This window comes from Pollicipes pollicipes, unplaced genomic scaffold (genome assembly GCF_011947565.3).
Source record: "Pollicipes pollicipes isolate AB1234 unplaced genomic scaffold, Ppol_2.1 Scaffold_6686;HRSCAF=7923_pilon_pilon_pilon, whole genome shotgun sequence".
Classification (NCBI taxonomy): domain Eukaryota; kingdom Metazoa; phylum Arthropoda; class Thecostraca; order Pollicipedomorpha; family Pollicipedidae; genus Pollicipes; species Pollicipes pollicipes.
The window spans coordinates 10,388,598-10,416,215 of NW_023596921.1; the positions used below are offsets into that span (position 1 = coordinate 10,388,598).

Consider the following 27,618-nt stretch of genomic DNA (forward strand, 5'->3'; position numbering starts at 1 on the left):
GTAATGAACGAGTCATATCGGTACATTCGGAAACGTGCTTGGTCTATTCCGGAATGGTGCAGAATCCAGCTGACTTCTTCTAAGGCGGTGGTGCGGTGGACCAGACACCCAACTAGCCGAGAAGCACGTACAGATACCGACGGCTCCCACCAGTCGCGAAAATGGATCGGCCTCTTCTCCGGGCCAGTGGGAAGCGCAGTGAGAGGAGTGCTTGCACAACAGCACGTGGCGAGACTGCGAGATGGCTTATCAAGAGCCGATACACGGTACACCCAAACTCTGGGCCACCGCTCTCCTTCTGGTTGTGCAAGCGCCACTCGGCCGGGCCACCTACGTGACGGGGGATTGTTCGTCTGGGTCGCCGGGCTGGACAATAGTCGCTGATTTGACTGCGTCACCGGGTCCAGTGTCCAGCTCCCGAGGCTGACATCGGGCCGGGAGATCGTCACTGAAGCTGCAGGTGGTCTGCTGCGGCCATGCAAACTGTTGACGCTATTCTCACCGATCATATGTGGGGTTAGAGCTGCAGAAGGCGCTTATATGACCAGTTGAAATACCTTGCCCCGCTCTATCCCCAGTGCGCTTGCTCTGTTTCTGCGTCTCAGACCTTGCGTCCCAATGGTCTTGAACGGCTCTAAAACGTCCGTGAAGGGGCACCCCACGTGCGCTTTATGACCACTTCACTCCGGTCTCACCCAAGGCAGGGTAGCCCAAGGAACTTCCCATTCTAAGTGTCATGGTTAGCGCTGCGGCTTTCCAAGCTCTTTGGCCGGACGCCAAACAACGGGCTGTGCCGTGTGAACTCTTGGGAGCGAGGCACGCCGATTGGTCTGTCGGCTCGGGCATGGTTCAGTAACCTGTCTTGTTTCGTTTGGTCGAACTCACCTAAACGCTGCAAACCCGGTTGAAGATCAACCGGTTTCCGCTGCGGCTGTTCTTTTCAGTGAAATCAAGATTTGTTGACCTTAGTTTGGTGAGCCCGAGCCGCCCACTCTGGCAGGATCACGTTCAATTCAGCGATGCCGCCTGACCTGTCAGTGTCCCTTTCATACCATCACGACCGCCTGATCTGGCTGGATCCCCTTTGACTCGGTCGCATTCCTCGTTTGGCGTGGTTCAGCCTCACACCTCGCTCAGAAGGTTGCCACCGAATTCAGTCAGCCCAGGCCTGGCTTACCGTCGTTGCCTGTTTCAGCCGGCTGGCGTTCAGTTCACTGTTGTCTCGGAATTGCACGCTTCAGGTCCTGGTCCCGCTCCCCTGTTTCCGTTGACCCTCTGAATGACACCCTTCGGGTGCTGATCCCGCTGCCCTGTTTCAGCTGACCTTCTGAATCATACGCTTTAGGTGCTGATCCCGCCGCCCTGTTTCAGCTGGCCTTCTGCCTGGCGAGCTCCGGCGCCTCTGACCCGCTGCTGGCGCAGGCCCTGCGGCGTAAGCAGCAGGTGGAGCGCCACCGCCACCGGCTGCTAACCGGCGGCCGCGGCCTGAGCCTTCCCGGCGGCTTCCGACAGCTGGAGACGGTCACTCCCCGGCCAGGTGCGGAGCGCGACACCACCGGCAGACCCAACATCAGCTCTTGATGGGGGTGGGGGGCCGCTAGCGAGGCCTAAAGAGAGGAACTTTTGCTAATGCGTCATCTTGAACGGCCTTGGCCCCGAGCCGTCAGTACATCACCGAAACTGTTTTGTCGGGCTGCGTGGGCGTTCTTTAACTGCTTAAGGCCTAGAGGCCCCAGGCAGAGGTACATGGCTGGAGTCCAGGTCCCTTCTGCACGCGAGTTTAGTTTCACTCGCGTGCAAAAGGGGCAGTTTCAGGCATCGGGCACTTGCGCCCGTTCGCGTAATCACTGTGGACATTTGTCTTGGCCCGCCTCTGAACTAATCCGTCCACTCATGGAGCGACGTAATCACAGGTTTGGCTGCGGTAACGCAGGGGAAGGAGGGGGAAGGGTTCAGCCCGTCTTCTGTCGCCAGTGAAGGGTCGCGACGTCCGGGTTATTTTTATCCAACAGCGGTGTCGGCAGCACCCCAGTGAGGAAGATTGTGGGGTAGCACGTTAGCCCATGCCAATTAACCCTTCCGTGCTTGACTGTCAGCTTCGGGAGCTGTATTGTGGCTTGTTCTCAACTTTTTTCGGACCTTTAAGTCGTCAGGCGGGCATTGGTAAGCAACCTTACAAACCAGCAGTAAAGCTTTGTTGGCGCGTCACGACGAGCGGCAAGAAGGTCAGTGCAGGATCTATTCCCTCGCCAGTAACATCTGCCAATGAACAATCCAGCAATCATGGTGACTTCAGTCAGTTAATTACACATGTTTTTTTATAAACGTTGAGCTATTCTTTGCTCTTCCGCAGAGGCGTAACAGGTATTGTGATAACAAATCTCCATGGCCGCTGTACACAATCACGTCAGTCGTGCTTAGACCGCGTTAATGGCTTTGCACGTGTTCCAAAATCCTTACGTCACGTCTTTTTTGTCGTAACGCTTAGGTAAGCTGCGGCTCGCGCCGCTTGTAGTTGTGCTTACTTCAAGTGCTTTATTGGAGGGAGCCTGGCGCGACACCGAACTTAAAGCTAGACCTATTGGCGAAACACTGGAAGATATGTTTGAGTTGACAGCTTCTGGCAGAGCTTAGTTGATGAAACTAACCTGTACACCGGCCAGTATTTATAAGTGGCTCAGTGTGTCTCACCGCACTAGGCGCTAGTACATTTATGTGCAGCTGCTGACTGGGCGAGAGATGAGAATGTTATGATGAAAGCAGATCCAGCAAGCACGACTGCTAAAATATGTGTACTGCAATATTGCATGGCTTGATGCAGTGATGCGTTAAAATAAAATGTGAAGAAAAAATTGGAGGCGAGGTCCAAAACCCAAAAATTTAAATGATCCACCTCATATGAACACTTCTTCAGCGAATGTATGGGTGTTGGGATTCCACTGCGATGAGCGTAGCACTCGTTTTGGGCAGTATGCGGCCATTTGATCTGCTGAACGTGGACCAGAGTTGCGCGAAATTTAGCGCACCGGCAATATCGATTTTAATATCACACCGGATAATTTAATTTCCCAATGTTTTCATTGCAGTTTTTGACTGGGATATCCTTCATGCGGCGCGACAATTGTCGAGTCCGTAGGAATGGCACGTAAGCTGACAGTACTGATTACAAATGAAGCGAACGTCTACCTGTACACGCCATCGCTCGCATGCATGCATACAAAGATAGAGTGGCAAAAAATACAAACCGGCAAATCGCCTTGCATCGGCAGATGACATCAGTAGCTGTGTCATCCCACAACAGCTACGATTATGACAGGCTGAATTAAATTCGGGCGATAAGCGCGAGAAAGGTTGTTAATCTGAGAAGATCGTTTTTGCGGCAAGCCTATGGATATATGAGCTACGCATTAAACCTGGCATATCACGCCGTTGGTACGGATTCCAAGTTTACCTCTTTAATCTACGCCCAGCTGGAGGCCCGAGACAACCTCGCCCGGGCGGGGGCGTTGGCTTTCCCCCGGGAATCTCAAACTTCCAGACGCCGTACGAGAAAAAAGGCGTTGCAAAGGTTCCGTCAAGTCATGAACAACGCATCCAAAAATTTTGACCTCAGGTCAACTGTGAATTCACCAGGGCTCATGAAATGTAAAAACGGTTGCTTTTGTAAATGCAGTTCAAATATGCGTTAACACGTCAATATGGATATTGAGGCCACAGATGTGGGTATTGAGACTGTAGGGTGAGAAAGGGGTGAGAATTGGTCCATTGCGACCACTTCTGTTTTCACACTACGGTCAAATTATTTCAGCTCATCGTTCAAAATTGGAACGATGACCGTTCCATCGTTCAAAATTGGAACAATACAAAGTAACGATACAAACAAAAAGAAAAAGTTTGCTTTCCCTGTGTTTTAAGTTTATTCTATTTCGTGCACCTGTGAGAAAACAATACTCCAAGCATAAAATGTCATTTTAGGGTGACCCTGTAGTCAGGTGAGCTCAACTTGCGTCAAGTTTATAAGCCACCCAACTGACCAAATTGGAGTGCTCACTGGGTGTATGCGACCAGTGCGATGCTGTTTTACGGTCAGAAATAGTGTGGTGTAAACTTACAAATACTCAGGGACTCATAGCTGTTGTTAACATTACACCTAATGCTTTCGACGCTTGGTAATGTATTTGTAACAAACTGAGAACGGGCCCGTTGGCACATGAAATTAAGCGTCAGCAGCCTCATAAACACGATGTAGTGGTGGTTACACGCATCTTACTGGTCATCCAACCTTTCCGCTGCCGACAACAGAGGAAATCGACCTTTGATGATCTCATATGACCTTGCATAGCATCAGGCGAGCTATTGTGAGCTCATTATGCATTATAATGACACCACATCTTTCAGTGGAGTATTCAAATTCTGCGCCCAAAATTTACGAAACCACTGTTGGGCTCAGCAGGTGTTTCACAAAAGGCACCCATGGAGGTAGGCCCTACCTGGGCAAGATTGTGCGCCCTGTGGTCATAAGATCGCTGTGCACGTAAGCTAGTGCCCTTTCCCCTTATAAAAGTACCAATATCACACAAAATGCATGCAAAATTACGTGATTTACGCTAAAATATCAAGCATTGCACTGACTTCAGCTCACTGGTCTCGTCTGTTTAAAAAAATCTGAAAGATGCATGCTGAAAATTTTGTTATGTCCTAATACTACATCAATTTTGAGTAATTAGTAACTGACCAAGAAAAACTTATCCCTGCTAAAGTTTTGTAGAGATAGACTTAGTTGACCTGACTTAGGTCATTAGCCTTCATCGATCAAAAGCTTAGATTTCCACAAAGCATGCCACATTGACAGATTACAGGTTTTTAGAATTTGGTATCGCTGCGACCTTCTGGTCTTGAGCTGTGCTCGAAAAACCGCAGAGAAAGGCAACTTTCCCGGCCGGGCGCGGGTTAGGCTATTCATCTCGCGAGCTCTCAATGGGCAGAGTTGACCAATGCATGCGGACCCGCTTGTCCGGCCCGCGCGTGGTGACCCGAGCGGGTCAACCCGCACCTATCACAGCAAGTGGTCGGGAAGGGTTTTCGTAGACGAGAGGATAATATCCCGGCTCATTCCTTCCGGTGAGGGGAATCAGACGCTTTGAAACGCTACTTGACTAGATTCGAGCCGGACATCAGCCCTTCGCCACGAAAGACTAGAATTGACTAGGCCGGCCCCCAAACAGTCAAGGAGACGGGTTTATTTTGGACAGTTTACTGGACGAGTGCACCCTTAGTGTTCTCTCTCGAACAAGGCAAGAACGGAGACGAAAGTGCCGCGAAATTTGCAAATGACACATTTATGACACGTTTTACACACCAAGTCGCTACATGCCATTTCAGGCCGCTGGGCTCTGAAGTCTCTCTGAATTCTGATGTCATCCTACATCATCTCCGACAGCCGCGGGGGGATTTTTTCAACGAATGTCAGTTTTTCGCTGGTCGGTCGCGACAAAGTGTGACCTTGGGCACTAAACCGGTATTGAACCATAGTCCCAAAGCAGCGAGGTCTTTTCGTACTGCCCAGCGACGTTTAGAAGGCCGACCAGATAGATGACCTGTGGTGACCTTATCCTACCTTAGACTGGTCCGAGACCGATGGCTGAGGTTGATCTGGTTCAGAATGCGGTAATGTGCCTCCCTAGATGGAAACGTTCCGCCCTGTGCACTGAACGGTGTCATTTTTGAATTTAGTTTTTCGAAGTATCAAGGTTGATATGTTGTCGTTGGGCTGGTGCGTTTTTGTCCGGAACCCCACCGACATACGTTGCCACAACTGTGTAAAGCACTTGTGCCATGTATCGGGGGATGCACGCGAACGGATACGAGAATGCAGCTTGGCGAGTGTGTCGGCTGCCACACCATTGTCCCTGACATGAGCACAACAAAATCAGCGTGACCCACACCAGCACGTCTTCGCTGAAAGTACTGACTTACCAGCTTTGTCACCACTAACGCTTCTCATCACTCGCCACGTGTGGGTGCGCAGCGCGGCACTCAGCCACGCTTATCATCAGCCTGCCCCACTCACGCGTGACCTGTGCGCCCCCCCCCCCCCCCCCCCCAGCAGCCTGTGACGCGTTCCAGCGCGCGGGACAGCTCCAGGTGGAGCGGAGTGTGACCGTCCATGCCATGACCGTGGCCTCGCTTCGTTCCAGCCGAGGCGTCGGCCAGCGGTCAGCAGGTGCGCCTGGTGGGCGGCCCCGGTCCGTGGGAGGGCCGAGTCCAGGTCTTCCAGGCCGGCCGCTGGCGACCGGTCCGGGCCAACCGCTGGGACGGGCCGGAGACACGGCTCGTCTGCCGTCAACTCGGCTTCGTCAGGTCAGGGCTGGCGATAGGTGGGCCCCGTCAGGTCAGGAGTGGCGGTAGGTGGGCCCCGTCAGGTCAGGAGTGGCGAGGCAAGAGATGAGCTTCGTCAGGTCAGGGGTGGCGGAAGATGAGCTTCGTCAGGTCAGGGGTGGCGGAAGATGAGCTTCGTCAGGTCAGGGGTGGCGGAAGATGAGCTTCGTCAGGTCAGGGGTGGCGGAAGATGAGCTTTGTCAGGTCAGGGGTGGCGGAAGATGAGCTTCGTCAGGTCAGGGGTGGCGGAAGATGAGCTTCGTCAGGTCAGGGGTGCAGGCAGATAGGCCCCGTCAAGTCAGGGCGGGAGGGGGGAGATAGATGGGCCCCGTCAGGTCGGGGGTGCGGGAGATGAGCTTGGTCAGGTCAGCAGCGGCAAGAGATGAGCTTCGTTAGGTCGGCAGGGGCAGATATGAGCTTTGTAAGGTCAGGGGTTTCGGAACGTGAGTTTCGTCAGGATAGGTTTGGCGAGAGATGAGCCACGTCAGGTCAGCGCGGGCAAATATGAGCTTTGTAAGGTCAGCGGTAGTGAGGATGAGCAATGTCAGGGTCATTCGTCAGGTCAGCGCGGGTAAAGGTAAGCTTTGTAAGGTCATGGGTGGCGAAAGGCGAGCCTATCATTCGAGAAGTGTGGCCAAATAGTTGAGTTTTGCTGGATCGGGAGCGGCGGTCATCCGGGCTTCACCAGATCAGGAGTGACGGCGGAAGTGCTCTGTCACTCATACGAGGTCAGTGCAGTTATGTTTGAGTGCGGCCAACACTGGCGTGTTCAAACATATCCATATGTGTCTGATGAGAACTGAGATGAGAACACCGAATCTTCAGCATTTAGCATGAGCGAAGCACACCTAAATACATCCCATAGGTAAGGTTTGGTGTCTACATTTTTCCAAGGGGCTGGTGTTTTCCAGACAGGCTTTTGCAGCGCGACGTCATGAATAACTAAGGCCATGCGAGCGGTCTTATCGGTGTGTGTGTGTTTGGAAAACCTGGCTGTTTTCAAGACATACGACCATCTGATAATCATGACTGGTATCGCAGGGCGTTTTCACTGTTGGATGCACTTTTCGCATAATGGCGCCAGACAATAGTTAAGCAGGATCGTGTTCTGGACATCTGGCAAATGAGGAGCAGATGTTGTAAAGTAGGATGAACATTGTAGAGAAATCGTTGAAGCTTCGACAGTCATCAGAACTGTCAGCATGGTAAAATAACTAAAATAAAACGTTGGTTGTCCTTGCACAACCCTGTCTGAGTGTTTGAATAGAATCACATGTCACCAATCACTGGTATTCATTGTAGCCTCTGATAACGATCTGTTTGTTAGTTATGCTTTAGTGCATGCTAGATAAAATCAATAACTGACCGCAACAATTGGGCGCTTTCCAGTTTCTACACCAAATGCCCGGATACCTTGATCGACAACCAGCCGCCCAGCCCGATCGACCCTCTCGACATCGACAAATGCTTTGATAACCAAGACTCCATTCTGGACTGTGCGCGTGCGAAGGTGACCAACGAGCGCGAGGTCAGCGTGGCGTGTTACAAGGATGATGACCTGACCAGCCGCTGTGGCGACGGCGAGCTACCCTTCGGCGACTTCTGCTACCTGATTGGCGAGGAGCGCGTGACGCGCCTCAAGGCTGAGATACGGTGTCAGCAGGCGGGCGCCAGGCTGGTCGAGGTCACATCACAGGTGAGGAGCCAACCGATGTCATTCGTCCTCACAAACCTGCTAATCTGCGATGCTTTTGAAAAACGGCGGTGTGTGATCGCGTCGTCTGTGCTACTTCTTCTATTGTGGGCTGGCAAAGGGCAGTGATAATTTTGAGCGAGAGGTTATGCTAATTTCTACACCTTCGACATCAAGGCTTCGTTTGCGGACATTATGCCGGTCGAGAGCTTGTGAATGGCGCGAGCCCTTCACGACAATGCCTCCATCGCCCGTCGACTGTGACTGACCGAGCTCGTGACGCAACGACAGGCGAAGAACGACTTCTTGAGCGGCGTGCTGATGGCGAAAGGCTTGTCCGGGTTTCACACTGCAGGCTACGGTGAAGCCCTGAGCAGCAAAACCAGGGTCTGGTCGTGGAAAAACTCCTCCAAGGATTTCTTATTCACCAACTGGAACCCAGGTGGGTGATCATCAGAAACCTTGCGCGCCTTCAGCAAGCTGGGTGTTCATTGAACGGCCTGTAAAGGCCCTATACAAATAACCAGTCGATGCATCCAGAAAATCCGACCATTTTCAGCCGGTCGCAAGGACTTCCTCTAGGAAAGAGGTCAGTCTGTCAGGTGTCTTTGCGTCATGATGCTCATGATGCCATGGTGCCCTTTGGACCATGGCTGGTATCCGCAGCTAAACCGCTGGCATTTTGTGTGTGTTTGTGACGATGATGTGTCCCCGGCAGTCAGTACATGTCCTACTCGCTCCCAAAAGCCAGAGCCTGGTCTTCTGCAAACGACAGTCAGATGCCCAGGGTAAATGCCCCCCCCCCTCTCTCCCCCCTCTCCCCCCGCCCTCCGATGATAGAGCCTGCCCGCCTGTCCGTCTGCTCGTCTGATATGTCAAACTCCTCGTGCGCGGTAATGCCCGAAACCTTACAACCACAACATTATAGTGCAGAGCGCGCGCATGCATAGCACAACACACATTTCAAGCAGATATGGACGTATTCTCTCACACACGTGCTTCTAGACCACAAGCACGCACACCACACACTTACACGTACATGAACGCATTCATGACTGTCCTCCATGCACCATCCGCGGTAAATACGTGTTGTGTGTGATCGAGGTGAGAGATCGCAGTGGCACTCGCTCCAAAGCGAACTCACGAAAACTGAATGTTGTGGGTTTATTGTGGACCGTGCTGTACATAATATTCTGTGTGAGTAATGATTTGAGGTGATGTGCTCGCACACATGACAGGCTGCTATGACATAACGGGTGTGTCTGGATATGGTTGCCGAATGTGATGTGTGATCGACATGGTACGCATCGTCTTCGTATGATGATTCGGATTGTGTATGATGTGATTTGCGAATAAACTGAGAAAAGACTGCTCGCGCGCGCGGCCGACAAGATCGGCCCGGGTGACATGACCCCTGACCCCGGTTTCAGCGACGTCGGACGGAGCCGGTGCCGGGAAGAATTCGTTTGAGCCGCGCTGCCTGACTCTGCAGCCGTCTGAGGTCGAGGACGGGTCACGGTACGCCTTCTGGGAGGCCTCGGAGTGCGGCAGCCGTCTGGAGTACGTCTGTCAGGCGTTCAAGCCCTGGACCGGTAAGTGGCACTGCCAGAGCAGCCGAGGGATTATGTGAATGATGTGAGGGAGGCGCTGTCATGGAAGCATCATGTAGCATGTACAAATTATATTGGCAATTTAATCTGGAATAAAGGTATTCGTCTCCTCCTACACATACATTCCATCGCCTTACAGGGGAAATCGGTTGGCATCTGAAATTATCGTCAAGTGTAACGTTCTCTCGCGAGCTTGCGCGTGGAAGGCATTGTAGGAGGCTTATTAGCACATAGCTAGGCGCGAGGCATGCTCCACCACGCGCCACGCACGACTTTCGTCTGCACCGGAGCGTTGGACAGCGGCTCGCTATGAACGGTATCGTGACAGGAACTCTGCTCGGCCGTCATAATGAAAGTGGCTTTTTCTACGCGGTCATGCCCGTTACTTAGGGGCACGCAGCCTGAGAATGCGAAATGGGACGGGCAGGGATGCACTTCCATCGACTTTGTGGCTGGGTTAATTGCTGGTATCAGCCTTTCAAAAAAGAATCGGCTCTGTCGTTTTACGATGCCAGGTACAACGATATCCTCATAGTTTACCGTCAACTGGGGATACGTACGCCGTTATTCCCCTTGCGAATCTCTTTAAAGGCTTCTTTGGAAAAGATCGTCCTATCGCATATGTATCTCATGTTTGTACTATAAGCCGACCCCATGTGTCGGGCTCTAGCCGAGGTTTGGGTTCAAGTTGTAAACTTTTCAACCTATTAACATCAGGTTAATATATTGGACCGCTAGCTGTAATTTGATACGGCCTTATTTGATATACGGCGCATTTTCCTAGTGCTTCTTTTTTATGTCCACATCTCAGCTCTACGTGCTGCAAGATAGATCTGCTCATCAATTTACAGCAGTTTTGACGCATGCCACGGAGTTACCTCTACAACAGGGGTAACAGCTTGCAACAATGTCTCCCATTGCATTCATTCCGACAAAAGTGATATCACCAGGAACAAGGGCTTCACTGCTCTTTCCATCTTCAACATGGGGACCCATTGTTTGACTCAAAGTATCCAAGGCGCACGACCGCCAGCGCCGCCGCCGCCGCGGTGGGAGACATCACTAGTTCCGCTTCCGCCGGCAGAGTGCGTCTCCGGCAACGGCGCCACTTACGCGGGGAACGCCAGCACTGCCGAGTCGGACAAGCCGTGCCTGCCGTGGACGGCGGTGTCGCGCTACCCGGGCCTTACCAGCCCCACACTGACGGAGAACTTCTGCCGCAACCCGGACGGCGACGAGCGGCCGTGGTGCTTCACCAGCGCCGACCAGTTCGAGTACTGCGACATCCCGGCCTGTCCGCCCTTCCTGCCGCGCTCCGGTGAGCGGGCCCGATCGGTCCGAGCCGGGGCCGGTGGTGGGGGGACGGTGACGGCGCGCGGGCCACCGCATGGCGTCGGCCCGGGACCGGCGCGCGGTAGGTGTCTCGACGAGAGGCGATCGGTGCTGCCCGTCCCTCAGTTTACCACATAACCGTTTGATGGGATGTGAGAAGTTTAGGCACTTCGATTTCTGAATGATGCCATTCCCTGAACCGAGTTGACTTATCGAAATTCCTTGCCATTGACGCAAAGAACATTGCTGCCACTACATGCACGTCGTTAGTGGGTATAGTTCCCAATATTTCCGGCTGGGTAATGATTGCAATGGGTAATGGTGGTAAGCAATGGGTAATGCCTGTGCCTGAATACAGTCGTGCAGCGGCTCGCAGTGGAGCACACGCCCCGTTTTCAGACATTAAGAGCCAGGAGCCGTGCAGCGACACCAGCTTCCGGTGCGGACTGGACGACTGTGTGCCCAAGGAGTACGTGTGCGACGGCGATACGGACTGCTCCAACGGTCGCGACGAGGCCGTTTGCGATGCCCTGGCCGCCAACTACCAGGTCAGGTGACCTCCCCCGCCAGCAGGGGCGTGGGGCGCGGCGTGGCAGGCCTCAAACGTCTGCAGCTGACCCATTAAACGTTTTTTTTAATAGTCTGGCTCAGATCGAGCCCTCTGTTATATTTAAAGGAGTTAATTAGTAATATAAGTTAAGCATCCAACGTATTTCTTTCCCAGTGCTCTTTTGCAGCACAGTCAAATAACTCGCTAAAGACGATATCCGACTTGATGCCGTGACATCTAGTCGACGCGTCTTTTCGATGACGCGGATACATTTCATGACGCCCGCGCCTCGAGTCAGAATGCGCAGAATATGGCGGTCGGTGTCGATCAAGCATGACGGTTCCACGTAAGGATGGAAATCGCCGCGTCACAAACACGACAGACTCTGCGATCCGAAGATAACCGCCGTTACTTTTCAAAGATGACAGCTGATGCCGCCCACAGATGACAGCTACTACTGTCGGATGGCCAACGTACCCTCTGTGCCTCAGGCTTTTCCCAACAACGACCTGCGCGTGATTGGCGACTTCATCGGGCTGGTGCGTTACACGTCGCGCACGCTTCGCAACTGCCAGTACCTCTGCCTGCTGGACGCCGCCTGTCGTATGTTCGTCTACTTCGAGGACGAGAGCTTGTGCATCTCGACGGCCACGCCGCTGGGCATGGCCTGGCCGACGCGGGCGCCCGGCCACAGCCTGTACGTGGTGCTGACGCGCTACGAGCCGTGCGCCGGCTACCGATGCAGCAACTTCCAGTGCCTCAACAAGACGGACGCCGGCTGCGACGGCATCACCGACTGCGACGACCTCTCCGACGAGAACGACTGCAGCGACGACTACGGCTTCCGGCTGCGGCTGGCAGATGGCAGCACCGCCGGCGCCGGCCGGCTCGAAGCGCGCATCCGTGGCCGCTGGGGCCCCGTGTGCGACGATCTATTCGACATCGACTCGGCGCACATCTCCTGCCGCGAGCTGGGCTTCCGGCGCGCGCGCCAGTTCTACCTAAACGGCCGCCGGTACCCGGCGTCCGGGGAGTACGAGTACGCGCTGTTCGGCGCGCTCTGCGCCGGCAACGAGACGTCTCTCTCGCAGTGCACGCTGCTGCAGACGCCCGGCCGCTGCGTGGCCGGCGAGACGGTCGGCCTGGAGTGCACGGACGAGGCGTCGCTCTGTTCGTCCACGGTCAGCTCGTACCAGTGTCCGGACGGGTCCGGATGCGTCACCCAGCAGTACATGTGCAGGTGAGCGCGTGGGACGGTCTGCTGGGCGGCTGAGGTGATATAGGTGCTGGGCGTCACGCAGCAGTACATGTGCAGGTGAGCGTGTGGGGACGGTCTGCTGGGCGGCTGAGGTGATATAGGTGCTGGGCATCACGCAGCAGTACATGTGCAGGTGAGCGTTCACACAGCAGTACATGTGCAGGTGAACACGTGGGACGGTCTGCTGGGGCGGGCTGAGGTGATATAGGTGCTGGACCATCACGCAGCATACATGTGCAGGTGGCGCGTGGGACGGGTCTGCTGGCGCTGAGGTGATATAGGTGCTGGGGCATCACAGCACAGCAGCGTACATGTGCAGGTGAACACGTGGGACGGTCCTGCTGGGCGGCTGAGGTGATATAGGTGCTGGGCGTCGCGCAGCAGTACATGTGCAGGTGAACACGTGGGACGGTCTGCTGGGCGGCTGAGGTGATATAGGTGCTGGGCGTCACGCAGCAGTACATGTGCAAGTGAGCGCGTGGGACGGTCTGCTGGGCGGCTGAGGTGACATAGGTGCTGGGCATCACGCAGCAGTACATGTGCAGGTGAGCGCGTGGGACGGTCTGCTAGGCGACTCAGGTGATATAGGTGCTGGGCATCACGCAGCAGTACATGTGCAGGTGAGCGCGTGGGACGGTCTGCTGGGCGGCTAAGGTGATCAATACGACCACGACGTCGCTCTTTACGTACTAAAACAATACAGATGTTTCCGTGCCTTTGCTTGAGGCAGCTAAAGAGATGTCACGTCTCAGTTTTTAGCACGTGCGACACAGGCGTTGATCAATCCACTTTCAAACACTTCCGAAGGCAGCACCAAAACAAACGGCCATCACCTCCCACCTCCGCCAACAGCGCTCTTGTGACTCTTGTCCCCCCTCCCCTCCCCCACTGATTCTGAGCCCTGGCGGCTCAGTCCCCCTTCCACTGATGTCTCCCTCTGCGCCACAGCGGGTAATAGTGGCTCGGACTCATCTCCCCTCCACTGACGCTTCCCTCCGCGCTGCAGAGAGCACGCGCGCCTCAGACCCACCTCCCGTCCACTGACGCCCCCTCCCTCCGCGCTGCAGAGGGCACGCGCGCCTCGGACCCACTTGCCACCCACTGACGCCCCCTCCCTCCGCGTCGCAGCGGGCAGAACTCGTGTGACGACGGCAGCGACGAGAATGATGACGTGTGCGAGCAGCCCCAGTACCGGCTGCACGGCGGCGGCGAGGCGCGCCTGCTGCACGTCAAGCCTCGTCGCCGCTTCTTCCGCAACGTCACCGCATATGGCTTCAACTCGGACGAGGCCGATGTGAGAGAGGACGGTGGGATAGTGGGAGTCTGTCTGGGTCGGGGTAGGCCCGGACCCTCGGCCGGTGTGTGCTGGCTGCTCCGCCGGACACTGGGTGGTTGGGGAGAGGGGCTCAAGAAATGCTGGTCGAGAAGTGTTATTGTGTTTAACACCTTCGAATGTTTAGTGCATGATGTTGGTGCTTGCAGAGTGTTTCAGCACCAAAAGGAAGCTTGTGATACGAATGTTCTGCTTGCATGGTCTTTATCTTTCTGCCCTGTTGATTTCTCTGTTTGTATTTGGCTCTTCCTTTCTTTCTCCGTCTACCCCTCTCTATCCTCGCTTACGTTACCCTTCCCACTCACCCTCATGCATGTACCTTATGATGTGCACGTCTCTCCCTCGCCGTGAGCCGCTCTGAGCGGCGCCCGCCCCTGCCCGCAGTACGTCTGCAAACAGCTGGGCCTGGGCGAGCACGGCGTGGCGTTCGAGGGGCCGGCCGTGCCAGACAGCGTGCAGATGGCCGAGCTGACGTGCTCGCCGCCGGCCGCCTGCCGCGTCGAGGCGCAGAACACCCTGCTACCGCGCGCCTCCACGCGCCTCGTGTGTCTGCCGCGGCCGCCGCCGCCGGCCGAGCTGCGCCTGTCGGGCGGACCGGACAACAGCAGCGGCCTGCTGGAGGTCCGGCCGCCGCGCGGACTCTGGGGGCGCGTCTGCTCCCTCTCCTTTAACAAGCAGCAGGCGGCGGTACGTGGGCAGCAGTGCGGCGAGCGCTTGTGGCTTGTTGGTGGCGGCTGGTGCTGTGCAGCCTTGACACGGCTCTCGACTCTCTTAACTCTCGATGAATCTGAATAAGTTGTGACGGTCGCTGATGGGTGTAAATGAGCCACACACTTTATTCCCCATAAACAACGTGTTGATTGCAGACAATACGGCTGATACCATCTTAGCGACATAACTGAGCATTGGTGTCGATGGTGAGGTTAAAACAGTCTCGCAGCACTCGATTTACTTCCCAAGTGGTCACGAATCATAAACGATGCTATTTAGTCCACCAGCCCTGGCTCAACATGAGTGACTCTCAAACAAGATACGTGAACCCGCGCTCTCAAAACTCCAACGACGGCGGCGCCCCCTACCGCCATGACACATCTTCTCTTGTCACCGACAGGTGGCGTGCCGTCAGCTGGGCTTCACGGGGGAGGCCGACTTCGAGGTGCGGCCACGCCAGCCGGCGGCACGCGCCTCACTGAAGGCAATGGACTGTCTGGGAGACGAGGCCACGATCTCTGACTGCGTGCTGCCCGCCTGGATTAACGTGACTGGAGCGCAGGTGAGAACGGAGACGAGAGCGTAGGTGAGGACGGAGACGGAGCATGAGTGAGAGCGAAGACAAGAGCGTAGGTAAAATCGGAGGCAGGAGTGCAAGTGAAAGCAAAGATGGGAGCGTAGGCGAGAGCGGAGAGGGAGCAAAGGTGAGAGCGGAGACGGGAGCGTAAGTGAGGGTGAGGACGGGAGCGTAGGCGAGAGCGGAGACGGGAGCGTAAGTAAGAGCGGAGACGGGAGCGTAAGTAAGAACGGAGACGGGAGCGTAAGTGAGAGCGAGGACGGGAGCGTAAGTGAGAGCGAGGACGGGAGCGTGGGTGAAGGCTGAAACGCGGGTGAGAGCGCGGACGGGAGCAAAAACGAAAGAGTGAAAGAGTGAGAGCGGAAACCAAAACTAAATTACACGTAAGGCTACAGTGGAGAGCGGGAGACAGCAGAGATCTGAAGCACTGAGGAGACCCCATGCCTTGCGATGGCTCACCAACAGCATTTTATAATTATGACATTGGCCCTACCCGTCTAAGAGCTTCCGAGAGTCGTACAAACTTCCTAACAATCAGTCGAGACAAAATAGCCTGTTTACTGCGTGGCATTGCCCCGAACTTTAAGAGCAGCCAGATCTCGCAGACTCCCCGCAGACCGCTCACCCCCCCCCCCCCCCTCCCTTCGGCAGGCGTGCAACGGCAGCGGCGAGGTGTTCGTGCGCTGCGACGCGCCGCGATCGGCGCCGCGGCCGCTGCAGGTGACGCCGCAGTGCTCCGCCGGTGACGCCGACCTCAGCCGCATCCTCGGCGGCAGCGCCGGCCGCATCGAGGACCACCCGTGGTACGCGCACCTGGACGCCGCCAACCTGGGCGAGCGCAAGCTCAAGTGCGGCGCCACCGTCGTGTCGGCGCGCTATGTGCTGACCGCCGGCCACTGCCTGTACCGCACGGACGTGGACACGGACCTGGCCGGCGGCGACCTGGTCTTCTCCCGTCGGCTGTTCGCGCTCGAGGACCTTTCCGTGGTGGTGGGCGACTCGGGCTCGGCCGTGATCGACCCGCACCAGCAGCGCTTCGGCGTGAAGCGCGCACACCGTCACCCCGGCCACCGCGCCATCAACATCTACCACAACGACGTGGCGCTGCTGGAGCTGGACGGTCGCGTGGTGTTCTCGGCGGGCGTGCAACCGGCCTGCCTGCCGCCGCCGGACGTGGCCTACACGCCCGACCTCGCCTGCTCGGTGGCCGGCCTCGGCAAGCTGTCGCCGGGCCTGTTCGGCGCGCTGCCGGAGCAGCTGCAGGTCGGCAAGGTGGCCTTCTTCACGCGGACGCAGTGCGAACGCTTCTACGGGCGGCGTAACATCACTTTCGGCATGGTGTGCGCCGGCGACGACCGCTTCGAGGTCGACACGTGCGACGGCGACTCGGGCGGTCCGCTCGCCTGCGAGCTGGCCGGGGTCAAGGTCATCATGGGCATCACCAGCTGGGGACAGGGCTGCGGCAGGAACGACTTTCCGGGCGTGTACACGCGTGTGGCCGCCTACGTGCAGTGGATTCACGGCATGATAAGCCCGGACAGAAATAGCTGATGCGGCCTGCTGTAGTCGCTGTTAGTTCCTGTCAGTCGTTGGAAGACGGCTGTTGGCATGTGCGAGCAAGGGGGGGGGGGGAGTGGGAGCGTGGGTGGTGATGGGTGCTTCGCAGAGCGCCTGGTACCTCAGATGCGGCCGCTGCTGTAACCTCTGGGGCGGTTTGTTGCGTCGCCCGCTCCCGCCGACCAGTTACCAGTAAGGTGGGTTGTCGCTAGTGATCATGACGTCTTCACTTCTGGACGTTTTGCGGCCTGATGGCTGCCTTTCAATGATGGGGTGCTGATCGGGCCGCTTTGCCAGGATCGGATGTTCATCTGGTTGCGGAAAAGTGGTGCTTTATCTAGTAAAGATAAGTAGTGGCAGTGCTGCAGTGGATGCTGAGCTGATTTTGCAATCTACATACCATATAGAATAAGCGTTTGTGATGCGTGCCACCTCTTCCATTTTCCCAAAGAGTGCAAATGGGAAGTATTGAGCATTCGTTTGTATATCACAGCGTGCCAAAGCTAGGATGGTGGCTTATTGGCCCTGCTGAAGTGAGGGGAGGTGAATGGGGTCGACAATTTGTGATTGGTCGATTGACGTTAGGCAACGCCATGGGGATGGTGTCTTTAAATACAACTGGGATGAACATGAGAGCAAATCCCTTAGCCGAAGGAATGTGAGTTTGGATTTGATATTCCATCAACGCATCAGCTACGACTGCACCGTGGCAGAAGACCGAGGGCTGCACGTCTGTTGTCTTTCTAATCACGTCCAAATAGTCAAAAACAAATGTCGCAAGCGTCCCGTGAAAGTTATCAGTTCATGACTGCATGACCGTAAACTCCGCTGTGAACCTTAAGTGGGCGATTATTTTGTCCTGAACCATATTATGTGCTAATTAAGCTTAGGTCCAACACAAAACAAGGTTGAAGAAAAACTGCGTACACCAAAAGTATGGCATGCTGTGATTTAAAGATATGATAATTGGTAGGATAAGTTAAGATGGTGATAGGTGACAGGCAAACACCCCTTTAAGTGATGTGCACGCATGGGCCTTGCCTTGAATACCGTTCATCGATTCAAGCCGGTACTCTTTGCCGTCTGATTTTTTTAAGTTTTATGATGGTAATGGATACTACATCACATATTGCGTAACTCTATTTTCATCTATGCACAACTACACTACAGAACACATTTCCACCAAAGCATCTCTAAAGCCCTTGGATTGCACCTCTGATGCGTCCTTCCTTTAAACCCTAACTCAGCCGCTCGCTCTCGTCCTGACCCCAGTCCACTCACAGCTGATCCCGTCTTTCTGATATTCTTGATCCGACCTCCGTCACAGCCCCGACCCGGCCACCATCCGGCCTAAGCGATCCTTTCTCACAACCTGAGACCTCCCTACCCTGCCCGACCTGACCCCGTCCCGACGGCTCGCTACACCCGACAGCCTTCTCAGTTAAAGTACACCTGGCGAGGCGCTGCCGCTGCCGCCGGCGCCGGCGCCGCCGCCGCTGCCGGCTCCGCGCCGTACGCTGCTGGGGGCTCGGTCAACGGCACCGACGGCGTCGGGTACTGCGTCGGCACCGGCGTCGGCAGCGCGGCACCCTGGGGCCTGAAGCCCAGCGCGTCGGCCACGTACGACACCTGGACGGCGGCTCCCTCCGGCGAGGTGTAGCTGAAGGAGCCGCTCGCCGCGCCGGCCGCGCCCTCCTCCTCGCGAGAGATCTCGTCCTCCGAGACGAAGCGGAAGCGGTAGGTGCCGTCGCCCGGGTGCTCGTTCGACTCCTCGAGGATGCGCGGCGCCGGCTTGGCGGCGCTGTAGGAGGCGGCCGGGGCGGCAGGTTCTGTCACGGTCGGCGCCGCGTGGCCCAGGTTAGAGGCTGACGCCGACGCCAGCAGAGCCAGCACCACGCACTGAAACGGGAAGCGCCGGTGAGCTTTTTCCCACCGCCGCGGGGAATGACTGGATGCCACGTAGCGTCACGTGACGTCACGAAGCATGACGCCATGCATGAGGTGCGTGCACACGACGAGGAAAACAGACTCCCCTTCTGAAGTGGACGTGGATAAGGGTCTAGAATGATCGCATTGAGATCATTATCGGGTGCAGCCTCACCGAGTTTGATTGCGTTCGTTGGGGGATAACGATGCCCAGGGAATTTGAGTTCCCTGTGCTTTCCTGTACTTGATTATGCTCGCCGTCCCTCTAGGGAACGGAAACCATTTTCGAATGCTAAAAGTAAATTTTGGTAGCACGATATCACGTCATTGATCACAGCGCTTATACAGTAATTTATCAAACGTGAAATGTTGTCAAGCAAAGCAAAGTCAGTAGTAGTGCTTATCTCTACACTCGGACTAAACAAGTTATGGCCAAAACCCCTCCCTGCTCTCACCAGCTTCATGGCTTTGTCTGGTGTCCGGTCCAGATCCACTGCCAAGCCAGCTCTGAGACTGGCGCCCCCGTTTCCGGCGGCTCCTTAAATACGCCCGGGCCGAGTGCGGCCCTGGCAGTGGCGACTGCAACTAGAGCGTCCTTTCCCCGGGCTGCAGTGGGCGAGGTCAGCGTCTCTGGCCCTACCCCTCGTCTGACCCGACCGCAGTCCACCCGACCGCCGCACAGACAGTAACGAGCTCGCCAAACCGCTCCCCAAATTGCCACTGGCTGGCGGGAACAGAGCCAGTGCACAGGCTGATGACAGCTGGTCCCGACCGCCGCACAGACAGTAACGAGCTCGCCAAACCGCTCCCAAATTGCCACTGGCCGGCGGGAACAGAGCCAGTGCACAGGCTGATGGCAGCTGGTGGGGCCAAGGCAGGCTCGATGTCAGAAGACCTGGCAGGCTTTTAAGAGAAGATTCGCTACTGTGTCAGAAAAGAAGACTGCGAGTCTTAACTTGTACCTGTTCTCTTTGACCCAGCCATGCCACCCGGTCAAGCCTTTCGATGTTGGAAAGGCGATGGTAAACGGTGCGCGCTTCGGCTAAATTTTTGATTATGTGAAACCTGCGGTAAGTGTTCAGAGATATAACACCTTCGATTATCATCAACGTCGGGTCAGAGATGCAAACTCCTTTCTCTCTTTCCTATACCTCACAAATTCCAGTTTCCTTACGGGAAATTAATTTCCACTCCCGCCAGCAAAGTCGTTTCGGGTATGCTCGAAGCATCGAAATACGAACTTGAAATACGAAAATCGAGCAAACAAACATGATCTAAGATATATATAACTTTCACTTTGGTCGTTCGGTGTCATGTGCATCACGACACACGCTCCCTCTCAACATGATGATTGCGAAAGCATTCTATGCTTGGAACCAGAACGGATCCAAATATAATTAGGTTAATGCCCAAGACCCACGTGAACTTATGACTCGTGGGTTCGCGTGGACCGCGGGCCTCCTTATATGATCACAGGGATGGGAAAGATACCAAATTAAGGGAGGAGGTACCATAGAAAATAAAGATCGTGTCTACACAACGCCAAATAGACCCCGAAGCTTAAGGTCTGGTCGTGTCCCCGCGAACACGTACAAAGACCCATCAACTTCAACGAAGGCATAAAACTTTGACACGACAGATGCCAGCACTACAAAGGAAAACCTAATCAGTAACATCCGGGAAGACTTTTGGTCAGAGTAGTCAGGTTACCCATAATAACGTCAGTCATAGGTTACTAGCGATGTCATGCAACACGGCCATGGAGGTCCGACCAGTGGCAGCACCGCGGAATTCGGGAGCGTGGAACTCGACAGTGTTCTCATTGGTTAACTGATTCCTAATCAACCGGATACCACCCGCCCGGCCCGAGAACGCTCCCCTCCCCTCCTCCATCCGTCCTCTGGTGTCCCAGCGGCCTCCACGTGTACCCGGCTCGCCACCCGTCCCCACCGGCCCCGCAGCGGCGAAGCATCTTGGCAAAGTACCAGGTACGGTGACCCAACAACGGGTACAGCATGTTGTCCCCTGCAGCCCGCGGCGTCAGAGAGCGGTGGCCGACCGTGAATACATGTCATTCCCTGCAGCCCGCGGCGTCAGAAAGCGGTGGCCGACCGTGAATACATGTCATTCCCTGCAGCCCGCGGCGTCAGAAGGCGGTGGCCGACCGTGAATACATGTCATTCCCTGCAGCCCGCGGCGTCAGAAGGCGGTGGCCGACCGTGAATACATGTCATCCCCTGCAGCCCGCGGCGTCAGAAGGCGGTGGCCGACCGTGAATACATGTCATCCCCTGCAGCCCGCGGCGTCAGAAGGCGGTGGCCGACCGTGAATACATGTCATCCCCTGCAGCCCGCGGCGTCAGAAGGCGGTGGCCGACCGTGAATACATGTCATCCCCTGCAGCCCGCGGCGTCAGAAGGCGGTGGCCGACCGTGAATACATGTCATCCCCTGCAGCCCGCGGCGTCAGAAGGCGGTGGCCGACCGTGAATACACGTCATCCCCTGCAGCCCGCGGCGTCAGAAGGCGGTGGCCGACCGTGAATACATGTCATTCCCTGCAGCCCGCGGCGTCAGAAGGCGATGGCGGTGAGCTTTGCGCCGCGGCAGGAGATGACAAGTCAGGAATAGCATGCAATACGCTATGGCAATACGCAACACTGAGCTGCCGAAAGGACCGCCTGCCGCGGAAAGGTCGAGAAGCGCCTCATTACCATGCCTTAACAGCGAACTCGCCTGACGCCCAGCAGCGCTCCGTTACGGACGGCTGCTCTGAATAAATCATTAATGCCATAATCGATAACTGCCGGCGTGCTATGAATTCATAATCCCTCAAAGCCTATCTTTATTGCATGATACAAAACATGGTATCACGATTTATGAGTCACCGCCGGGCGCTATTTCCCGTGCCACAACACGGCTGACCAGCAAAGGCGGCAACGCTGTGACACGTCCCCACAACTTTAAAAACATTCGGCCTGCCTTATAGAGACCCGTAACTGTCGATCGCTTACATGCGTTCTCGCGAAGCGAGTAAAAACGTAAAATGTCATACAAAACGTTATACATACTTGGCCCAACCATGATTGCCAGAAGTTCTCCGAAGCTAGGGGTGCTGTGTCCATTCTTTTCCAGTTAACACCCATAGGGACAATGGTAACTTTTCAGAAAGTTGAAGACCCAGCCTCTTCTTTGGTTCCCGCGCCTCTTTCGTTGGTGTGTCTGTTTCAAGCGTTGTGTTCCCGACAGGACTCTACCAATGCTGACGAAATAGCAGACCAAACAAGGCTCGCGCAACTCCTCTCGACAGGAAGTTTTTCGCACGGTGCCCGGACAAAAAGTTGAATGGAAAAGGCCGAGTAGAAAAATTCCAGAGATAAAAGCTGAATCAGGAAAAGCCAAAGGACAAAAGAGAAATGGGATAAAAGTGGACAATGCTTAACATCGAAACATATAAAAGCCGACACGGTAAATAGTCAAAGGACAGGGGATGATCTGCATCTAAGGAACCTTGCTCCAGAGGCAGCAAAATTGTGCAAGAAAAGCTTGGTGTGAAAAACCTTACCTAACGAGAAATGCATTCCGAGAAACTCTGGCTTACTACTCTATATGCCCATAGATTATAAACATGTCACAGAATGTCTGGTTTTTAAGATTAGACAGACAGATGCGTGGTTTCTAAGATTTCTTCTTGGGAACCAGTTCCTGGTACCTGAACCAGGAAGAACCCAGGGACAAGTTTGAAATCAAAGTAAAGACTCATCAAGAGCTATATACCAGTGCTGAGTTGTACTGATGACAATTTACCTGCGATGTTAAACAACTGCCAAATAACCCGAGCTGACCTGGAGACCCGAGCTGAGGTCTACGAATGAGCCAACGAGAGGCCTGAAGTGGGCTGAGCGAGCTATTGGAAACCAGGAACCTGGGTATGTTTTTTGTAGAAGTCAGTACGAACCATAAACCATAGGCTGGTCTTTGTAAACGAACCAGTGCGAACCATGCACCAGGGCCTGGTGGTTGTGAAAGAGCTGGTGGGAAACCAGAACCAAGGCCTGGTGTTTGTGAGAAAACTAGTGGGAAATCAGAACAAGGGCCTGGCATTAGTGGAAAGACACTGAAAACCAGGAAGTGGGTTCCAGTGCCAGGCATTGGAACCAGGCATGTGTCTGTCCTGGACCAAGTTTCGAAAAAAAAAGATTTGGGACGGGCGCCGTCGCTGTACACTGCTTAGTGCCGTGAACATCTCTGTTGCTCATGATTGCCTGTGCTAATGGCCGAAGGAATAATTTTCGGGGAAGTGGATAGAGGCTAGCAGGCTGGTCATAGATGCCCCTGATGACTCTCCTGCCTAGAAATCACTTGTCTACTTGTTCCTTTACCTTTGCCTCAATCAGCTTTCATTAATTTTGCCTTTTTTCTTTTAAATTGCTCCTAATCTAACTTTCATCCCCGGCGACTGTAGCCTCTTTTGATCACTCCAACTTTTCCGATTGCACTTAAATTTCTCTCGATTTTTACCTTGGCAACGTTGTGTTCCTTGTATTTTTACGATTTAACTTTTATCCCTGTCGACTTTATTCATTTTGTCTGCATGTATCTGAATTTTTCGTACCACTTTTTCCATTTGACTTTTTTATTTAACTTTTTATCCGGAAAACCCCTTGCCCTGCAAACCCCATGGTACGCGCTGGTCACATCGGCTGTTTAACGCCTTTATCACACTTCACAGTTGTTTGCACACTTCCCCCTCCGGAGGGGCTTGGGACTTTTTGTCTGGTTGCACGGACTCTGCCTCCAATGTTGAGCTGCACCCCTCCCCACAAAGAGATCGGACTGGGCTCCTGCTGTGCGGAAGTTGGCCAACGTTACTTCATTACTTCTTTCAGATGATAACACCTAAAAATTTTGCAAATAAAAAATCAATTTCACGGCCAAGGCATATTTCCCTGTGTCCCTGTGATCCCCTCGGTTCTTCACTAGCAGTGTTGGGATCGGCCGGTAAGCTGACTCTCGTGAGCCCGGACACTGCGACCACGTGCCAACCTTTTAAATTTGCATATGCATTAACATGCGTATTTTACTCAATGCGGATCATTAAGGTATCCAGGGGCACGTTGAGTACACTGAAAACATGCTATGCTATACGTAAAACGAAACATTTCTTGCGCTCGCCGCGCGTTGAATTAAGTTTTGGATGTACATTTTTAGTTATTCCTCATTGCAAAGTCCGCATAACCCACTGGGCACAAACACAGCATTTGAGACCACTGAAAGTCCGCGTGCGTTTTCTCAACCGATGTGCTTGCGACGGCATGACGTACATTTGTCATGCGCGTCATACGGCTACGGCTTTGTACGTAGCCATACTCAAGCATCGCCTCGTGCTGCATGGGTCGCCTGTCAGGGCTATGCATCGCTCCGGAAGCCAATCGCCAGGAGAGAGGGCGTCAGCTTACCTACCGCAGACCAGACAGATAAACTGAAATGGATGTCCCGTTAAAGTACAGCTCGGCAGTGCACCTTGCACGTCCGCCCGCGACCGAGCGCGACCCGGCGAGGCGTGCGCCGGTCACCTTTGTGCCGCCCCTCCGCTGCCGCGAATGCCTGCTGTGAAACATCTGCCACTTTGTCACGCCACTGCGCTGTAGGCCTTGAATTTCGGTGTTATAGCTTAGTCACGCAAAAGGAGCGAACGGATATTTGTTTGTCCCTTTTGTGGGATTCTATATTTTCACAAGTCGGGGACAGGTTTCACTGATTGACAGCTTGCATTTCATTAGGACCTGCATGATGATCCTGATGAGGACAGCATGGCGCCGAGACCCCCAACTCATGTCGACCACCTTGCTGCTGCTACTACTGCTACCCTGCCTACTGAACTTTCATCCTGTGCACTGAAAGGACTTTGTCGTATTGCTGCTATGCTTTGCTTTGCATACAAATCGCAGCCCATAGACGGACGGAACGCGTCATGTCTGTGGCTGCAGATTTCCGAATGGGCCGCAACCCACCAGCTCACTGAATCCGGCAGATTATAACCTTACAGTAATGGGGACGACCTATCGAGGATAGAAAATCCGAAAAGTCAGTGACGCACGGAGCGGCACGGTGGAAAATCCCAACACAACGCTGGCTAGAGATCCGGCTAAGGCTGGCGGGGTTGAGCTAGGTCACCCATGCTGGGTGCATGGGTGCATGCATGCTGAGCTAGGTCACCCTGACCCTGTCCCCAAAACCAAGAATACATACCGCCGACCATGCTAACTTCGAACTCCTACCCGCAGCGTTCTGATGCCATTTCCAGCAAGGTACATTGTAAAATAGCCCGGACATGTTGGAGTGTGATCGATCACGCAGCTCGCGCTTGTTTGACCACACCCCGTTTCGTTTCTCGAGCCGGACTTCTCGGTACATTATCAGCCCCCTACCCAGCAGCGATCTTTTGACGCCTTTCTCCTCGAGCGCCTGCCGGATTTCCACACCCGTTACACGACCATGGAGCTGCCGCTGCACTGGCGGGTGCCAGCGCGCTAGACAGAAGGCACGAAAATCGCGCTTCGTCCTCGGACCAAAAGTGCTCATCCTTCGAATGCAAGGGGCGTGGACATGCGCACGTCCCCAGTTGCAAGCGCCCCCTAATGGCGTGGTCCAATTTATGACCAACGTGATTCTCGCGCAGACAAATTGGATTGCTCAATGGCGCCCTGGTTTCGGCCAGGCTGACCCTATCCGGTAACGACGGAGAGGTGCTGGTCGGCATGACCAGGGCTGTAGTTCAAAGCGATCAGTTGGAGACGTCTGTAGCAGCAATTCGTTTGCGGCCACATCTGAAGCGGTGTGACCCAGCTGACTGGCACCTCTGAGGTGGTCTAAACCGAACAAACAGTACCCACTCGTGAACCGGCCTAACCGGCGCAAGGCCCAGCGGTGTGTGCATTGCCACCTGTCGATAGCACCTCCGACTGACGGCTCGCGGGGTCTTGGCCGCCCGCTTATGATATCGTGAGAACCGTGCTGTGAGTAATGTGGGCTGAATGTCTGAAGCAAATGACACGTGAGTAATCTGGGCTTTGCAGCATGTTCAATTAAGCTGTCTGGGGTTTCGTACTGCGCCTCATTCGACCCCAGCTCAAGACATTGAGGAGTTTCACTACACACCTCTAGTCGGGCGCAGATGCAGCACAAACAGACATGTGGCTTATAAGTCAGCAGATCCGAGTCCAAGACGTCCAAATATTCGGGCGCGTTGGTTCCGACGCGGTAGAGTGACGACACGTGGAGAGCACTCACCGGGCGATCTCTCTCCCGCTGGTGCACGCTCTCCAAGGCAGCACGCGACGCTGATGGATTAGCGTGACGTCACCAGCTCAAGCCTGAGTGACAGCCGAGCACACGGGTTTTGAGCCACGTGTGCGTGTCGCTCGACCTACGAGCGATGAAGAGTAGGCCACAGGGCAGCAGTCACCGACCGCGCGGTTTTAAGGTGCTGCGTCGGACCGCCGATCTCAGTCGCGCGTCGAGCTCGGCGAGGAAGCGTGATGGAGAGCAGCACGGTGTGCGTGACGCTGTTAGTGGCCGCTGTCCTGGCGATGGTGGAGGAGGGGTGGGGGTTCTCAGACATCCACCCTGTCGACGTAGAGCCGGGTAAGAGCTCGCGTCTGCACGGCCTGTGTGGTTACATGCTTTTATCCCATTCCGGCAGAGTTTTACGGGGTGTTATGGTAAGTTCAGTAGTGGATGCTGGATCATCGTGAATCGAGCTAGAAGCATCAGGCTTACCTAACGGGCATTTTCAGGCCAGCAGATAGCAAACCAGCTGTGAAAAGCAACCTACTTGATATGTATGCAACAGGCCACGAGAAAGAGTGCTGGGTGTCTACCAAGGGCCGCTACTAACAGCTCGGTTCGACCTGGACGGAGGACGGCACATGCGAGAGGGTCATGTCGTCCATACAGCAATTGGTGGCACTACATTGACAGAGAAGGGTAAATCATGTCCGTGCCCGCAATCTTGCCATTGGCATAACCTTGTTTCCCTGGTTTCTTATGTTTACCAAATTTTCAGTTTTTAAGTTGTTTTAATGCCAGCACGGCACCTGCAAACAGCCACCACATTCGGCGACCACAAAATCAGAAACTGCGCGATCGGTTTGCTTTCTCGTCGCCGCCACGGGCGTACTGAACACGTGGCTTGTTTCCAGCTGTTCCCCAGCGACGCCACGGCCGTACTGGTGGCGTGGCTCGTTTCCAGCTGTTTTCCGGCGACGCCCCCGCCCGGCTGCCGACTGGAGGCGTCCCCGCAGCGGCGGCGACTACCTTACCCGAACTGCTCTCCCGTGATACGGTGTTCGGCGACCGCGTGACGAGTCCGGAGGATCGGGCACGTGGACGGCACCTCGCCTTATGTTGACTTTTGATACAGGCGTGGTGAGACTCAACTGCAATACAATACAAATAAAAACGTGTTTGGAACGTGCACGTCGAAAAAGAACTAGCACGTTTTATGTCAAAATTCGCGCAGTGAATGCCCTCAAGGATACAGAAAGTTTGGGCACGATTGCACGCCATGCCGGAGAGGTATACTTCGAAACCCTCAGGGGTCGTGTGCCAAGCTGATCGTTGGTTCGAAGCGCTGGAAGTTGCACACAATCTACCGGCCTCTTCAAGTATCTCAACCTCAAATACAGCCACAA

At 54.8% G+C, this 27,618-nt stretch overlaps 2 protein-coding genes across 2 annotated transcripts in view; one reads left to right on the forward strand and one right to left on the reverse strand.

The window, feature by feature from the left end:
- Positions 1-17,647, forward strand: part of LOC119107446 (atrial natriuretic peptide-converting enzyme) — a 35,376-nt gene extending 17,729 nt beyond the window's left edge. Inside the window, exons 3-15 of the mRNA XM_037230890.1 lie at positions 1,372-1,537; positions 6,198-6,360; positions 7,768-8,074; positions 8,363-8,513; positions 9,502-9,663; positions 10,766-10,999; positions 11,413-11,561; positions 12,055-12,803; positions 13,950-14,115; positions 14,539-14,841; positions 15,266-15,427; positions 16,094-16,123; positions 16,172-17,647. Coding sequence (XP_037086785.1) covers positions 1,372-1,537; positions 6,198-6,360; positions 7,768-8,074; positions 8,363-8,513; positions 9,502-9,663; positions 10,766-10,999; positions 11,413-11,561; positions 12,055-12,803; positions 13,950-14,115; positions 14,539-14,841; positions 15,266-15,427; positions 16,094-16,123; positions 16,172-16,993 — 3,564 coding nt within the window. The 3' untranslated portion in view covers positions 16,994-17,647. The remainder of the gene's footprint in view (positions 1-1,371; positions 1,538-6,197; positions 6,361-7,767; positions 8,075-8,362; positions 8,514-9,501; positions 9,664-10,765; positions 11,000-11,412; positions 11,562-12,054; positions 12,804-13,949; positions 14,116-14,538; positions 14,842-15,265; positions 15,428-16,093; positions 16,124-16,171) is intronic.
- A 41-nt stretch (positions 17,648-17,688) lies between these two features.
- Positions 17,689-26,715, reverse strand: LOC119107447 (endocuticle structural glycoprotein SgAbd-8-like). Its single transcript, XM_037230891.1, has 3 exons — positions 26,705-26,715; positions 18,516-18,800; positions 17,689-17,698 (listed from the first exon to the last, which is right to left on the reverse strand). Exons 1-3 carry the CDS (start codon positions 26,713-26,715, stop codon positions 17,689-17,691), a joined length of 306 nt encoding a protein of 101 aa, XP_037086786.1.
- Between the last annotated feature and the right edge of the window lie 903 nt (positions 26,716-27,618).